The sequence below is a fragment of the Eublepharis macularius genome, chromosome 1 (assembly GCF_028583425.1).
Source record: "Eublepharis macularius isolate TG4126 chromosome 1, MPM_Emac_v1.0, whole genome shotgun sequence".
Taxonomy (NCBI): domain Eukaryota; kingdom Metazoa; phylum Chordata; class Lepidosauria; order Squamata; family Eublepharidae; genus Eublepharis; species Eublepharis macularius.
In genome coordinates, this window is record NC_072790.1 from 10,115,605 (window position 1) to 10,133,823 (window position 18,219).

The 18,219-nt window shown below is 41.1% G+C and overlaps 2 protein-coding genes across 4 annotated transcripts in view; one reads left to right on the forward strand and one right to left on the reverse strand.

Annotated features, from left to right (window-relative positions):
* Window positions 1-18,219, reverse strand: part of MACROD2 (mono-ADP ribosylhydrolase 2) — a 1,366,388-nt gene that overhangs the window by 1,212,271 nt on the left and 135,898 nt on the right. The gene's annotated exons all lie outside the window — the stretch shown is intronic.
* Window positions 11,376-16,567, forward strand: FLRT3 (fibronectin leucine rich transmembrane protein 3). Its single transcript, XM_054983992.1, has 2 exons — window positions 11,376-12,110; window positions 13,578-16,567. Exon 2 carries the CDS (start codon window positions 13,630-13,632, stop codon window positions 15,577-15,579), a length of 1,950 nt encoding a protein of 649 aa, XP_054839967.1. The 5' UTR covers window positions 11,376-12,110; window positions 13,578-13,629; the 3' UTR covers window positions 15,580-16,567.

The window sequence follows — 18,219 nt, forward strand, 5'->3', positions numbered from 1 at the left end:
CCACAGGAATTAAAGGATCTCGCTGGTCAATTTGTTAGTTTGTCCATTTTCCCGACTTTTTCCAATTTTTCGAATTCATTTTGAAATTAATGGATATCCCCATCCAGAAGGTTATTTAATAACACAATACACTCGTGGAAGGATGCAAATGAAATATTCCCTTACTTGCCTGGCCAAGAAGCAAGAGCCCTGGGGGTGGAGGGCGTGTAGCCCTGGGGGCGTTTCCTGCCCCTGGCCGGCCACCAGGCTCTTCCCCTAGGCTGGGAGGGAAAATCCCAGTACAGCTGCAAAAGGACAGGAGATCTGCCTGAGGCGCGGCTGCAGTGCTCTTTCTTGCAGGAGGAAAAGAAGGTCCCAGAGCTACCGCAGCAGCCACAGTGCACTGGCAAGGCAGGAGAGGCCGTGCCCCCCGCTATGCTACTGCTGCACCACGTGCTGCTGCTGCTGCTGCTACCTTGGCTGTTTTTCTGGGCCTCTTAAAGACTGGAACAGCTGTTGCAGCACGGCCATGTTGCTTTATCTGGTCCAGGGCAGCTAACGGTCATCAAAAGGAAGAAATACCACCTTTGGGGGAAAACATGCAAGTCAGAATTAACACACTGGCTCAATCAATGCAGTTACACAAGCCTCAACGGAAGGGAACAGGCTCTCCACACAAACAGTCAAGGAAGAGACAGACACTGGCGGCCCCACTCCTCTGCTCAGAACCCCTAGTGCTACGCCACAATAGACAGAAACACCGAAGAGGAGCCTCGACTTCTGTAACAGGGATGGAAGGTCAGTCTACCCCACTCAGCTGAGCAGGGGAGGGGGGTCCCCTGCTTCAAGTTGTGGCTGCGACAAATTATTCTACCTCCCCCCCAAACCCACTCTGTGTATTGCCTCAACAGCCCTCAATAGTGGCTAGCAGTAAGTGCAGAAAGCCCTCCGCAAGCTTCCCACAGATAATACCCGCAATTCTCAGTGGGCCAGGAGCACGATGTCAGGCACTCAAACCTTTGCTACTTATGGTGCACAGTGCAGGATCAGCACCCCAAGGAACACCTCCAGCAGAATGTGCGGGCACAGTTCCAAGACCACTTCCAGCAAGAGACGAGGAAGCAGTGGCACAGTGGCAACAGTGTGCTCAACAGGTGAGAAAGCCGGGGGAGGTGTCTGGGGCAAGAGCGCCACGTGCAGAGGTCTACACTTCTGGTCTGGTGCTACTGTGAAATAATACTCATGATCATCCCTGTGTCCCATAGCAGGCAGGATGGACTCCATTCCCAGTGCAGTAGCAGCAGCTGCAATGGCCAGTGTGCAGTGCACATATCTGATCTGCTGGGTGAATGGCACCACTGCAAGCTGACAGGCAGACAGCTGTTTGGCCAGCACAGCCGAGGCACTGATGGGCATGCAGTGATAACAGCAGCTCTACCTGTGAGGCTGTGGTCTGTTAGCATAACTTGCAAAGGAACAGAAGCCTTGCTGGGACAAGACAAGCGGCAGTCTCACCCATCTGCCTCTCCTTCAGAACCCTATGCCGGATGCTATTCAACAAATGCAGGGATGGTTTCATAGCCACGTCTCTGAATGGGGTTTAGTAGAAATTGTCATGGGAATAGTAGGAATTAATTTACCTGCTCCTGATCAGCCTCAGTTGTCCTCACCCCAGGACTCCATGGGAGGGAGCTGAAGGCCGCCTCCTCTGCCTGCACAGCTGTGCTCCCTGGGACAAGGAACGCTCCTCAGGCTAAGCAGGACTCTGATAGTCGCTGGTGTCTTATAAACCAACTAACCTGCATGACAGGGGCAGGAAGGGATGCAGAGCAGATGTCACTGGGCTGAATAGGAACAGGAGGCAGTCCTGAACCCCCTGAACGCAGCAGAAGGGACCGTGCTCAGGGACGGCCAACCACAACCGTTGGCATGTGGAGCAATCCATCAGAACGTGTGGTCCATCCCAAGCAATAGAGTTTAATGGTACGAAACCTCAACTGTGGTGGTGGGCTGGCATATCAGGGAGGCCTGCCTGCACTGGAGCATGTTGGCTGGCTGCTTCCACACATGGCTGACACAGGAAGGACATCAACGGCATGGCGATCGATGACTGGTGGAGGGTTGCAGCATGGTTGCTGTGGACTCTGGTGCAACTGCTGTGCTCAGAGCTGGGTGTTTTGTGGCTGCTGGGCGAGCGCACCGGACCCAGGCGAGAGAGAGGCCCTGGCAGTGCGCTGGTGCAGGGGTTTCGCTTTGGGCCTTTTCGTGAAGGTCGTTTACGCAGAAGGCAATTTTGTTAAAAGATTTCTGGGTTGTAAGATCTGAATGGTTTCTCGAGAGAAACCATTTTCCAACAGACTTTTATCCATCTGTTACTTTATTGTTACTTTTTAAATTGATGCAGAAATCACTTACTAGTCTAATATACATTACGCTTCCACTACAAGCTTTTATTCCCACATGTTCTCCCACAAGCGTTATGCTGACTTTTGTTCAACCTGCCCCTTTTTGTGGAAGAACAGCTTTAGCCATATCCTCAAACAGGTGTTTTAAAAGCCTAAATAATACAGACAGAGACGCAAGAGGCATCTGATAATAGACTTTTCACCCCCTTCTTAGAATGCTGTGGCAGCTGCAACCAGGTAAAATCTAATAATTTCTCTAAGCCCCTTTGGAATTGTTCAAGAAGATTTGTTACATTTCTAGCTGATGCATTAAACACTGGGCTAGGCTTCATAGGCTGAGATAGCTGAACGTGCATTCTACACACCTTCCATGAACTTTCCACTGACTCACGTAGAGGTATGCACTACAAACTGTTGAATGGTTCAGATGGACGGATCATCTTTGCAGAATAACAACAGTAGCGAGATTCTAAATTGCAATTTACAATTAACTCTAGTAATCCAAGCATACCCAACTACCTTGTCTACTCCACTGACGCAAACGGATAGTGACACTAGAAAAGGACGGGGTTAAATGTTTCCACCTTTTTTATCCCCCCAATTTCTTAGGTTCCTAATGATTTCCATAGTCACAAGAGTCTTAAATGACCAGATCTCTTGTGAACCTAATTGGGCTTGGCCCTTCTGTCCTCTGATGCCAACAAAAAGTGCAATCGGCGAACAATTGAGGTCAGGCCCGTCCTTATCAGGCGCTTACTCTGATAGCACCGAGTCTTGCTCTCGGACACAAGGCACCAGGCTGCTGTGCCAGAAGCACAAAGGTGAGATAAAAAATGCTGAGGGAAACTTAGACACTGAGAAATGCAAACTGTACTCCCCCTCCCGCTGCTTGTTAATATACTACTAGTAGAAAGACAGCTAAACTGCAAAGAAGCCCCCAAATATTTTAAACGGTCTTATCATTTGAGATAAGCAGACATGAGCATCCACAAGGTTTTATCTACTCTAATCAGAATTTCCAAACACAGCCTGTAGTCTCTGCCAAGCAATGTCACAGACTTCTAGGGATAACAGCAGAGCAGGGAATTGCTGCATGCCAGCCAAATAAAGAAGATACAGAGCCACACACTGTTCCAGTAGAAGCCCTAGTATCACGGCTATTAGTTTACTATTCTTAAAAATTAACATTTGTAAACACCAGTTTACTGCTCAAAGTACTCACTTTGGGGTCAGGGGAGAAAACCCATCAGCTTCGACATCAGCTTGCAGGAGTGATCTCTGTTGCAGGCAAATGTTGGATATAATGCTAGTTTTAAAATATTCACACAATCTGTCTTTTTACTACAAAGGTGACACAAAAGGGCTGTCATCGGAAGATTTATGTCCCAGTCTCTGCTGGTGGAGTCTCCAGCAGTTCCCCATTGGAGGGTCAAGCAAAACGAATCTCAAAGATTCCGATTTATTCTTATTACTCTTCATACATTTAGGCAGCCAATTGGTCAGCAGTTGGTGTGAAGAGGCCTGGAATGTTTTACTACGCATCTCTCTGAAACCCTGAGAGCAGCAAGACACCCCTGAGTGTTTTTTGGCAGGCAAGCCGGGATTTGCCACCTCCAGCGCCCTCTGGCGCCCACAAGGTTTGCTTTTGGCAGCCTGCTTATCCAGTGGCTTGACTGAAGAAGAGCCCAAGGCCTGCCCCTTTATGACATCACCCCTTTATCCAACCACTGCTGGGTGAAAGCTTTAACTTCAGGCTGTGGAGCTGGGCTGCCTGCACGCCACGGGAGCGCTGCTTTCCCTCGCACTCCTCCTCGGTGAGGGAGAAGCGACTGGATGTAGTGAAAGCGCCTGGCAAGAGCGGCGGCTGCTTTTTGACTGTGGAATCTGAAATGGAGAGTTTTTACAACCGTTAGTGGAATTACAGCTGCTCTGCATTTCTAAGTGGGATTTCTTTATCATTTCTCCCTACTTCAGCCTGCTGGTAAGTGCTTTCATTCCTTTCTTCTCGTTTGCACACAAGTTTGATCTTTGCTTTCCCCACCAAGACACGTAACATTCAGCACAACAGACTGAGGGACGGCATTAAGAAATGGGAAGGAACTGTATTTAAACCTCCCCTGCTATGCAAAAGAAGCAATACAGGCAGATAAATAGCTCGGCAGTTAAAACACACGGAGTAAGGGGAGGTTATAAAAAGTGGCTCAGGATCGAAAGCAAAGTGTCCAAAGAAATCCAGCTCTTTGCTTCTGAAGGCATTCCTGTCTAAATAAGCAAACGGCAGACTTTGCCATTGTGCGCTCGTCAAAAGCAAGCGAGCACACCAGAATTCAAGCGGCGCCCTTGCCAGTGGGGCCAGTGCTGTGTACGTAGCCCGTTCCCTTGATATTCATTTTATGACTATGAAAGAACCTCTCACAAAAGAAGCCTCCTGTCCAGGAACAGCAAACTAAGATGTTGAGGGAACTTTTATAAATCTTTGGGAAGAACATACAAACAGCTACACCTAGGCTTTAAAGCCTGTATTGCTATTCCACACGTCTGTAATGCTAAATCCCGTACATCCCATAACATATTCTTCTCTCAACATCAAGCCAAAAGTCCTCTGTTTGGCCAAATGCAGTATGTGACCTGCATAACAAAAGCCAATAAATCTCAGGAAACCCGAGGAGCTAAGCTTTACAACAAAAGACCAGGGGATGGGACAAGGGCTGCTGCCATAGTTAATATTTAAAGCAATCTATATGGTGTAACTGTATTGTACATTAGGGCTTGGGTTTTGGGGGGGTGGGGAGAGATACTTTGTTCCTTGATGTCTTGATGTTCAGTCTCAGAAATTTAATCTCATATGTCACTATGCATTTTTAATTATAAACAAAATACTGCAATTAATATTTAAAAGCAAGTATGAGGTTGGAATGCATAATAAAATGGTTTCAAATAGTGTAAATATGCAACAGGCCCACTTTAAAAAGTGTTTTACAAAAGGAAACGTTAGCGTAACTGCTCAGTATTTTAAGTCTTGTTTTAAAATTCTTCTCCACGTTGGGGCTGAACATTTTTGTAATGTTATCCTGTATCATATTTAATTTATCTGACAAAAACTAGTTTTTAACGAGATGTGTAGCATAAGTATTACTTGTATTGTATAATTTTTCATTATGACTGCTTTATATGCATACGTATTGTGTTTTTTGTTGTTGTTTATCAGTATTTATTAGTTTGAATATGCTGAAAAATTGTGGTTTATAGATGTAAGAGACATGGGAAATGAATAAAGGCCATTAGAACATGCTACACACACAATACAATCCTGTACTCTAGTTTAACTTTAGAATGTGAAACCACAAAAATAAACCATTTACGCTCTGAATTAAGTGCTGGGTTTAAAGTTTATGATTACAGGAATTACTGCAGTCATAAAGTTGTTGTAAGGGCTCCAAATAGAGACATGGTGTTATATATGACACCTACAGCATTATCCACGGATAATTTTTTTCCAGACATTAGCAAGAAGGGACTGACTTGTATGTGTTTGTCTTTATAATGCTTACAAACCCACAGCACAATTAAAATTATCGCCATAATTAAGTTATGCAAGGCATAACTAGGGAAGAAATTCAGGTTTCATTTCTTCTACTTAAGCAGTCAAAGTCCTCAGTTCTTTTACTACTAAGTGAAACACTGAGAAAATTTAATTGAGATTTGAGGTCTATCAGACTTCCATATAATTACTTCTTGCTTGGTTTCCTACATGAGGCTGTATTACCCAAGCAGTAAGAAGTATATGAATTCGTAACAAATCTTTATCCAGATCATTTTAAAGGAATACATTACATGTGCCGCTGAAGCCAGGCTGCTGTGCATTTTTTCTTACCAATAGGTCCTGTTGATTCTTTATCTAGAGAGGTTACCACTTTAAAAATTAAAGTAACATGACTTTTCCAGCACTGTAGATGCCATATTTGAGACTACTGGATATAACACTGAAAAAGAATTTCCTCTCTTTCTACTGAATGAAATTTCATTCATTGATTGCATTTAAAAAGTTTCTTTCAACTTTGACTGTTGCTTTCCAGTTCTGAGGCCTTTTTATCCCTTAAAGTATTGTGTGCACCTTCTTACACCAAAGCTTATTTAAAATAGTGAAGAGATCATTGAATTGTTTAAAAGCACATTTCCCCCGGGAAACAAGTTCAACAGAATGAAGTCACCGCTAGAAGTAAAATGCTTTTTGCACAGTGGATTCCTTCCCCCCACCCCTTGGAATCCTCAACCGTTCTCTCGCCAGAAACCTTTGTGATTAAAGCAGAGAAACTGGACAGCAGCATTTAAAAAAAACCAGACGTGCAGGCCCTGGAAAGAGCTTTTCTGCGGTGTGCACTACCCCCCAGCGGGCAGAATTTCTCTGCCGCAATTACAGCAATCTTCACCTCTCCGAAACAAATGGGGCTGTCTTAAAAGCTAAACTAGTCATGTCTTTGGTTTTATGCTATGGTTTTGACTTGCCTCTCCCACAAGAGCTGAAAATGTTAACATAATGCTGTTGTTACTGGTCTCTTGCACTGTTTCACGGTTCAACTGAAAAACGAATGGAATGCTGAAACGGCCCCGAAGCATCTTTTTGCTTCATTGCTGGTAGGAGCTATACCAGCGTTTGACTCCATATTTCTAACACCTCAATTTACATGGAAACACGTTCCACTAATTTCAGTGGAATTCCCTTCCACATGAGTTTAAAACCATAACACAAGCAGCTAAACTGTTTAAAAAGGGCATCCTAATTGTAAGAAAAGATGAGAACAAAAATGTGACTGTAATAGGTTTATTTTCAACAACCAGGAATTAAATATGTAAACAGCTTTTATTAAAATGTGAGTTATGATTTGAGAGAGAAATGACACCGACATAATCAAGAGGGGATAAAGCTGTTGTCCCCAACTAACAGAAAGTGGAGGAAACCGATTTCCAGCACACACAACCTCTACCAGAACAGAAGGCAATGAAGGCATTGGGGTCTACTCTGGTAAACTGTAAAAGCAAATGACTGCTCTGAAACTTTCGATAATCACGGTGACTTTTTTGTGGTTGCCACTAAGTTGCTTTTTAACAGTTTTGCAGAGGTAATCCACAGGCCACAGATGACCAAGGCTACTCTAGATATCTCACAGTGAACTCATAGGAGTTTACTTCTGAGTAAATAATCCTAAAATTGCAACTTTATAATGCAATTCAACATAGTTAAAATTGGGCTGCAAGAGCCAGGAATACAAAATGAAATTTTCATTCCCTACAACAAAAGGTTAAATAGTGTACATGTGTGCATACTTTGCGTAACAGAAACTCTGGATTTTTTATAATACTTATATCCAATCAGTACCTTCTCATCTAGAAGTTCAGCATTTTTTTAAATTAAATAATTATATTACATATTTATTGTTTACTAGGGAAGAATGTCTATGTATTTCATACATGCCCCAGATTTACCATGTGGCTTAGGCTAAGACGTGCCACCTCATGCGTGCTGGGTGTTACAGAACCTTAATTTAAAACTTTAACTGTTTACTCCAGCACTGACGATTAATATAAGCAACTTACTAAGGACAAAGTGTCAGCATGCCTGAATACTGAACGGTGATACAAATGCTAAACGTGTTTATTTCCATAATCCCAAGAAAATGTTCCTGAATGATGAAAGGGGCAAAAAAGAGCTCAGGAGCCCACTACTCAACAAAGCTTTACATTCCTGAGCTCTCAGGAGGATATTTTAAGCTTCTTCTGCTCGCCTAACATTAAACAAAAGAATGGGGGCACCTCCCTGAAATACTAGGCTCATGAAAACTGCAGCTACTAAACAGAGTGCTTAAGAAGCATTTTGCTGCCACTATCAACTAACCCTGAGTAGCACACTTAAGAAAACAATGTTACACACTTTGTTTTCCATACCGCTGAGTCATGAATGACTAACCAAAATAGCTTTGTGAGGGTTTTTAATAGCAACCATAGCCCAGGGACAAAGTGATCCTAGACTGACTCTTAAAAACCCACGCAGTAGCATCGACAAATCTGAGCATGTTGTGTGAGCAGATACCGTCTTCTATCCATAGAGGGTACCATGAAATACAGATGGTTATGCAGAACCCAAACTGCTGAACAATCACTTTTATACAGCAACGCCAAATTAATTCTGGGTGCCATGCCGTTGACATTTCTAGCCTGACGAGAGAGAGTTGTATCCCTACAACGCGGCTGTGGAAGGCTGCTAGAACGGATCGACACTCTTTTACATCAGAATCTCATCACTGAACACAGAGAATTACACGCTCTAGCGAGTCTTAATTTTTTAACCAAGTATACAGTAAGAACTTCAGACTCATCTCAGAGTCAGAGCTTGGATTAATACATGTTTTCATTCATTCTATTTAAAATGTTTTCAAAATATTTTAGAGCAAAAAGAAGCCTCTTTTGTACAGTTACAGGACTGCAGTAAAGCCTGAATAAAATAAATAAAAAGGTTATATAGTATTTACACAGGTTAAGTGCTCTGTTGATCAAAAAGGTTGAATACTACATGAAAGCAAATTTGTCCCCAAATGTTTTCAAGCATAATGCTAACGTATTAAAAAGGGATACAGAGAAAGCTAATACATTTATTAAGAAAATCCTTAATTAACCAGGATTTCTGATCTCCCATTTTCTTCTTGTTTTATTCAAAATTAATGTTCTCTTTCAAAACCATAGGTCCATGAAGCTCCCAACTGGATGCTGTAAAAACCTGACCTGGGTCTCTGGGTCTCTGTAACAGTGTGTGTGTGTAGGGGGGGGGGGGAGATTTCTCTTTTCATCCTGCGAACTCAGCTATAAAGACTTGGTATTGGGGGATACGAAAGGAGAGCCCAAGAAAAGAGAAGGTTTAGCAAGGCAGCAGGGCTCCCTTATGTGTGGACAGATCACTGCTGCCTTCATTATTCACACACATTGTTTTCATTAATAGCATTGGCTATAAAAGGGAAGTGCAAGGTATCAATCTAAATCAAAACTAAAGAAAACTGTTCACATTTTTCAATGAATGAAGGCCCGGGGGGTGGGGGGGGGAGAGCTTAATCCATCCACATCTCTTAAACAGTCTTCTCCCTGCTCCAAAGAGGCTTGTTTTATTTTATCCTTTAGTTTTGATGTAGTTGTGAGAGAAGAGATGGAAAAAACATACTGAGCTTTAGTGCTCTACTGCTTTCATTTTAATCCAACATTACAACAAATTCAATGGGTCAGCGTGTGGAGCTGAATATCAAATAGTGCTGGGCTGGGCTGGGGGGAGCGATTTTAAACATATGGCAAATGAAATAGTTTTCTATTCCCAGAAACAAGTGTAGTGCCTTACTTGATCGGGACAAGTCGCTCAGATATTCTGTATGTTCAGTATTTGCAGGCGGTTCTTGCAGTTTTTTCTGGAAGACTACTTACTGAAGGCCCTGCTTTTTAATTAATCACTTGTGTAGCTTTATTTTTCATCCCTACACAGTTCTCACATCTTCTACCCTTCCACTATTACCTGCTACTTCAAGTTACTTTTACTTTTCCAAACTTAACATAGATCTACAGTAACATTTCTGCTCCTGTGCAGGTTAACTAAAGCGGATTACGAAATTTTAAAATGGACAAACATTGGAACCTCATGGTTTCTCCAGGAGACACCAGGAAAAAAAACCTGGCCAAGTAAATGAGCAGAGTCTGCTAGCTATTAAGATTTATTTATTCTACTTCAAGTGATAACACTTCATCACAGCTTCTTTGAAAAATAACCTGTTTGTCTCAATACCATATGTTCATATATATACACATTTCAAAGAATATCTCCCACAGATCTATTGTCAAATGTTAAAACTGTAAGTAAGCACTGTATGTTTAGCAAACTTTCCAAACTCAAATAGTATCATATGTTTGTGTGAGAACTGTATTTTACCAACATTCTTAGAGCTAACCATAGAAAAGCCAGCACTTTCATAGGACTGAGGGAAATGATTAAACAAACGGAAAACATTAATACTTGTATCAGACTTTTAAAAAGTATATACTAAGCAGTGGTATAATAAAAGATGCTTTCTGTCTGCAGCTTTTTGGTGCTTTTCAGAAGAAGAAACTCATGGTTAATTGGAGCTCATCCAATGTGGAAAGAAAAGCATATTTCAGTGTGCACAGGAATCCTAAACATGTTTACTCAAAAAACCAATGGGGAGGGGGGAGCGCTTTCTTTGGGGCCATGAGGTAAATGTAGTTTTCCTGATTTTTGTAGGGGTTGGAGTAGATGACCCTTTGGATCCCTTCAAGCTCCATGTTTCCACACCCTGCTATATTCAAGAGGGTTTAGTCACTAATAAGTTTGCTTGGCACTGGTCTCTTAATCATTGTTTCAACATTCAGATTTTCAGTTGAGAATAAAAATTACTTGCATAAGGATGTAATAACAGTTTCAATGACTTTTCACAGCATGATATTGTTCCTGGTGTATAGAACAGCCTTTTCTTCTGAGCTTTCCAAAAAAAAAAGGAAAGGAAGAAATCAGAGTTACCTGAAAAGCCAAAATAAGAAGCTTTTCTCCAGAGGCCCAATTCTTTGAACATAACCACATCCTATGTATGAAATTTCACAAGTTGGGGTCTGAGCTGCGTGACAGCACTGGTCCAAAACAATCCTGTGCTTTTCAAGATACAGCAAATGCAATATCGCTGCACTTTCCAAGCAAATTGCTCATGTACAAATGTGCACTATAATTATTTTTATCTGTTGCTTATTTGGGTACATGTCAAAGAAGTAGATTTATAAGCAATGTGATTTATAAGCAATAAAACAACAAGATGTCAGATTCGGGCGCTTCCCTTTTTTGCTCTATTCTTTCCAATCATAGTATTTCAATAATGTTGAGAAAGATGTATAAGACAGTTAATCACCTATTAATTAATATTTACTTGCTTTCACAGGGAACTGACTGAGTGAAATTCCAGAAAGGAAATTCTTCACTAGCATTAGCATGTTTGTTTCTTCAAAAAGAAAACTCTCCACATTCAATAAAAACTCCCTCCAATAAGCGAGCACCTGAACCCACTGACAGAATGAGGAAATGCTCTGAGCTAGAAACTCTGATCAAATCATAAATGAACAGGGCAGCCCAGCAGGCATGGATTTATCAAGGCATACCACAAAGTTTCTACTTGGATGTTTTTGAACAGGAAAAGATTATATTTTCTTTGTCTGCTAAAGAAACTATCATAATTCCAAGCCTTGGCATCATGAATGGTTTTGAAAATGTGGAGCTGAATTTACTATCTCTAACCATTATGCTACGTAGAAGAGCTTGTAAGAATGACAAAGAAAGCCATTTTTGTTGAGGGTGTTAAACCAAAACAAAAGAATCTCTTCACACAGAGACTTAAACAACGGAAGAGAAGCTCCCTCCCTCTTCTTCAAAGTCTCAATCCTCCAGGAATCTGCTGCTTTTATCCTCAACAACCTGATGTACTATGAAAAAACTTTATGGGAATGTTAATTGAATACAGTGGAGGTTACCAGGAAAGCTATTCTACCATAAGGATCCCTGGAACGACTACTGTGAAGGAAGTACAGCTTCATGAATTAAACTAGAAAGTGTTCTCAAGTCAATTTGTTTTCGAAAAAGTGAATTCTTATTGGATTTTAGCAAGCACAACAGGTTCTCTCACAACTTTAAATAAGGTAGGACCAGTAGTATAATACATTTGTTTATTTCTTAGGGCAATAAGTTCAGAACGTTGTAAAGGAAAACCATTACAGTGATTAGACTGTAAAAAATATTTTAAAATGTAATGTTACTGATATTCTTCTCATAGAAGTAAACATTGCCACCATCGACCACTTTCACTCTAAACTATAAAACTATTTGTGGAGATAATAAGCATGGCAAGTTAGTTAAACAGGCTGTGGGAAAACTTAAGTAAACAAAACTTTAAGATATTTCTGAAGAACAAATATTAGTAAAGCTGTTTCATGACCTATTCCTTCTATTTATCTCAACCTGTATTTTACTTACAATTCAAAAAATCAATCAGATTATACAACCAGCACAATTTCAAATTGTTTTCTTACAACACAATCCAAAACAGGGTTACACCTTTCTAGGGGATTGATTTCAGTGGACGTAGAAGTGTACAACTCTATTCAGAACATCAGTAGTAGATGCATTTTAATGTCATCATGGGATGAATTGAAGACCATTGAATATCTATAGCTGGGAAAATTTTCAATAACGTTTAAATTACAAATTCTGTGTTATTTCACTAAATCTGCACCATTTATTTTTCATATGTTAGTTCATAAAATCTAAATATTAGGCCAAAGAACAAGAAAATGTAACCTTTCAGCTGGACTTCCCAAATTATAACTCCAGCCAAGTGAACAGATTGGAACTGTACACATTTCATCGCTGTTCATTATTAGATACTGAAAGATACCTAATTACTCACCCAATAGTCACACTTTACTAATGTTTCCTGTCCATTAAGACACCCAAACCCTGGAAGTCTTAAGGAAGGAGAGTTTGAAAGCAGTGGAATCAAAATTTAATGGGATCAAAATTTGCCACTTCACTCTATTATCTGAACTGGCATACATTACAATAATGAAGGTCGTACTTAAGTGCAGAGAAGAGGGCGAAGTGACAAATTCTGATCCCATTAGCCCACCTGATGTAAGTTCCAGAGACTGACTCCAGCCGAAAGTTTAGCTGAGCTGGCAAGCTCTGCACGTGGACCGGCCTTCCGAAGCCCCCCCTCACGGAAACTGCTGCCAGGTTGGCACACGCTGCCAACCAAATGCAGGGGAAAGCTTCAGGAAGTCTCTGCTGCAATGCCACGTAAAAGCGGGAGTGGGGCCCAGGATGCATGCCGGGGCTTGCCCGAAAGGACTGTTTGGACTCTGGCCTTCAACTAGTTCCAGGTGATGCCTTTTTATACGGGAAGCTGGATTCTAGTGGACCATACATGAAATCTATAAACCAATTAAAATACGAACCATTTTTCTCTCTCACTGAAATAAACCCAGAACAACGTTTACATGGATACAGAGTGCATGTATAAACAGAAACCTACCTAACTGTAAATTCTTGAAAGTAAACACACACACTCCCTTCCTTTATAGTATTAACCTGGTTAATTTCTTTTCTAGGTTGCTGAAAACCAAACACTAATCTGTGTCCAAACGTCTCTGCAACTTGACCATGATCAACGTAACTTGGAACTTCATCCTAGTTTGGACAAAGATAGGGCTGCTGCTCAAAATGGCACCTCCTTCGGCCACTGCCAAGTCGTGCCCTTCGGTATGCCGCTGTGACGCAGGTTTCATTTACTGCAATGATCGAGACTTAACATCAATTCCCACCGGGATTCCAGAGGACGCTACAACTCTTTACCTTCAGAACAATCAAATTAACAACGCTGGAATTCCTTCCGATTTAAAAACCTTGATCAAAGTGGAAAGAATTTATTTGTACCACAACAGTTTGGATGAATTCCCTACCAACCTCCCAAAATACATCAAAGAATTGCATTTACAAGAAAATAACATAAGGACAATTACTTATGATTCACTTTCACAAATTCCTTATCTAGAAGAATTACATCTGGATGATAATTCTGTTTCCGCAGTTAGTATTGAAGACGGAGCCTTCCGGGATAATATATACCTGAGACTTCTTTTTCTCTCTCGAAATCACCTTAGTACCATTCCCTGGGGTTTGCCTAAAACAATAGAAGAGCTGCGCTTGGATGATAATCGTATTTCCACAATTTCAGAGCTGTCCCTTCAAGACCTCACAAATCTAAAACGACTAGTTTTAGATGGAAATCTCTTAAGTAATCATGGATTAGGAGAGAAAGTGTTTGTGAACCTGGTCAATCTAACAGAACTCTCATTGGTTCGTAATTCCCTCATAGCTGCTCCAACAAATTTGCCAGGCACAAATCTGAGAAAACTGTATCTGCAAGAAAACCATATAAATCGTGTGCCACCTAATGCTTTTGCATACCTACGACAACTGTACCGACTCGATATGTCCAATAACAATCTCAGTAATTTACCTCAGGGTGTCTTTGATGACCTGGACAATATAACCCAATTGTTTCTTCGCAACAACCCTTGGCATTGTGGATGCAAAATGAAATGGGTTCGTGACTGGTTGCAGACGCTGCCTGTCAGAGTGAATGTACGTGGACTGATGTGTCAAGCACCAGAAAAAGTGCGTGGGATGGCTATTAAGGACCTTAACACAGAGCTGTTTGACTGCAAAGGTGAGGATATTGTAAGCACTATCCAAATAACTGCTTCAATACCAAACACTTTATTCCCCATGCAAGGGCACTGGCCAGTTTCTGTGACCAAATCACCTGAAATAAAGACTCCTAACCTACATAAAAACTACAGAACAACAGTTACCCCGGTACAGGAAATAATTACCATTGTTGTAAAGTCTGTAAGCACTGAAACGATACATATTTCTTGGAGAGTTGCACTACCCATGACTGCTTTAAGACTTAGTTGGCTCAAAATGGGTCACAGTCCTGCCTTTGGATCTATAACCGAAACAATAGTTACAGGAGACCGGAGTGACTATCTGCTGACAGCGCTTGAGCCTGACTCACCATACCGTGTCTGCATGGTTCCCATGGAAACCAGTAACATCTATCTATTTGATGAAACGCCTGTTTGTATAGAAACTGAAACGGCACCCCTTAAAATGTACAATCCTACAACCACCCTAAATCATGAACAAGAGAAAGAACCGTACAAAAACTCTAGTTTGCCCTTAGCAGCTATCATTGGAGGTGCAGTGGCATTAGCAGCTATAGCACTGCTCGCGTTAGTTTGCTGGTACGTCCATCGGCACGGGTCCTTGTTCTCAAGAAACTGTGCGTACAGCAAAGGCCGGAGGAGAAAAGACGATTATGCTGAAGCTGGGACTAAGAAGGACAATTCCATCTTAGAAATCAGGGAGACTTCTTTTCAAATGATCTCTTTGAACAATGAACAAGTATCCAAGGAAGAGTTTGTAATACACACTATATTCCCACCAAATGGGATGAATATATACAAAAACAACCACAGTGAAAGCAGCAGTAACAGAAGCTACAGAGACAGTGGTATCCCGGATTCGGATCACTCACATTCATGATACTCAAGAAAAGGACGGACTTCAAATGATTTTTCTTATAAAGAAAGGCAACTTTAAAGGTCGTAGTCTACCGCAGAACACTGGAATAAAAGACTGAATAAGCAATGTATTGTACATTTGCCATATAATTTATATTTAAGAACTTTTTATTAAAAGTTTCAAATTTCAGGTTACTGCTGCGATTACTGTAGCAAGGATGCCTGAAAACAATTCTATATTTTAGTATTTTTTAGTAATTTGTACTGTATTTTTCCTGGCTAATATTGAAATTACAGACCATTTAACTTTTTGTGTTCTACTGAGTAAGATGACTTGTTGACTGTGAAAGTGAATTCTCTTGCTGTGTTGAACAATCAGGACTTTGCATACAGTTGAGATCCTTGTAAGTATAAGCACAGGCCATTTTCACTTTAGTACTTGTGAAAGGTTAAACCTGGCAAATTGAGGATATTCAGAAGTGGCTGCAAAATTGATAAAAATATAACTCTGGGTATTAATTTAAATCTATAAACTTGACTAAAATTCCATAAGCCACGTGTGCAAAGTAATGGGCAATATCAGTTTTTTTAGCTGCCTGTAACCATGTTTATAAGTAAAATCATTTATCTGTTGGCAACGGCAACAGATGGATGAAACCTAAATGATAATACAAGCACACTACCACCCCAAACAAAAAAATGGAGGCTTATTTTTTGACAGTTAAACTAATACTTCTATTCATAAAACACAAAGACAGACAATTCCAGGATCTAAGATTTCTTTCAACATATAAATGATCAAAACTAAAAGACTTCCCAACCATTCTAGAGAAGAATTTGTATACCTGGCAAAAACAGAAGCTCTCGTCTTTTTCATGTTGCTACAGCAAAGACCCAATATTCACTAAAATAGTTCAAAATGTACTTAACTGCAGTGGAGGAGGAGACTGTTGCCCATTATTCTTCCAGTTATTTAGAAATTCCTTAATAAAATGGAAGTGAAAAACTTTGATCTGGCTTTCTGCTTAGTTGTGAGCAAATTAATGTTTAATACCCAAGATACTTTGTTGCCATAATTATTTTCCCCATGTGAAAACCAAAGTGCACTGTGCATCCTTTGGTCAGTCTGGTATGTGCCTTGATCAAAAGTTATATGTGTTCCACATTTAATTGGGAACAAACTTTTCACACACATACACTTAATTATGGAAAGGTATTGGTCTTAATGCTGAATAAAATATAAAATTAAGTACAGAAAACTAAGTGCTCTTTTTATTCTCAAGCTTTTTCCTTATTCAATGTGAAGTGTATTCAGAGTCTCTGTTTTTGTACCGAGCCCATCCCAGAAAAAGCGCAACAAAGCACAAACAAGATTTGCTTTGTTATTCAACAGAATACCATAATATTTAACAGCTATTTTTCTTCTCCCACAATTATAACATTTCAGAACAGAAGGGAGGCAAGCTAAGAGCCAGTTTGGTGTAGTGGTTAAGAGTGCGGGACTCTAACCTGGATTCCCCACTCCTCCACTTGAAGCCAGCTGGGTGACCTTGGGCTAGTCACGGCTTTCTGGAGCTCTCTGAGCCCACCTACCTCACAGGGTGTTTTGTTGTGGGGATAATGACATACTTTGTAAACCGCTCTGCGTGGGTGTTAAGTCATCCTGAAGGGCGCTATATAAATCGAATGTTATTAAAAAGGTAAAGGTAGTCCCCTGAGCAAGCACCGAGTCATTACTGATCCATGGGGGACGTCTCATCATGTTTTCTTGGCAGATTTTTTACAGGTGGTTTGCCATTGCTCATTTTACCGACCTCGGAAGGATGGAAGGCTGAGTCAACCTTGAGCCGGCAATCTGAACCTGGCTTCCGCCAGGATCGAACTCAGATCATGAACAGAGCTTGGACTGCACTACTGCAGCTTACCACTCTGTGCCATGGGGCTATTATTATTATTATTATTATTATTATCTGTGCACATGTGTGAGAAACCGATTCAAGAATTTTTATATCAGTAAAGGGATAGACAGCTCTACTTGTGGATAGCATTGATCTACAAATTCCTTATGAAACTGGTGGTGGTGGAGTGTCATCAAGGCATAGCTGACTTATGGCGACCCCTGGTGGGGTCTTCATGGCAAGAGACTAACAGAGGTGGTTTGCCATTGCCTGCCTCTGCAGCCCTGGTCTTCATTGGAGGTCCCCCATCCTATTACTCACCAAGGCTGACCCTGCTTAGCTTCTGAGATCTGATGAAATCAAGCTCACCTGGGCTATCCAGGTCAGGGCTACGAAACTGTAACTGGAGGCATATCAACTACTCCAACAATGGTTTTGAAATGCATGTTTTAGGGAACAGTGAGGGAGATTTTTCAGAGAATTTTTAAATTTACGCACACAAGCAGACTGTTTAGTCACGTGGGGCAGCACGTTTCAAGAGATACCAATCGTGACAAAACACATGGAGCTTGGGCCTACGTGAATATCCTCATTCTGCTTCACCAAGGACAAGGAAAGTTTTAACTGGCCCTCGTTGTTGGTGAAACTCTAGTGATAAACCATGGGTCAAAGCCATTTCCCATAGATACTTACACAAAGGATACTGCCACATTCCTCTTTTCCATAGATGCATTATTAACAAACATTTATACACCTCAAATTTC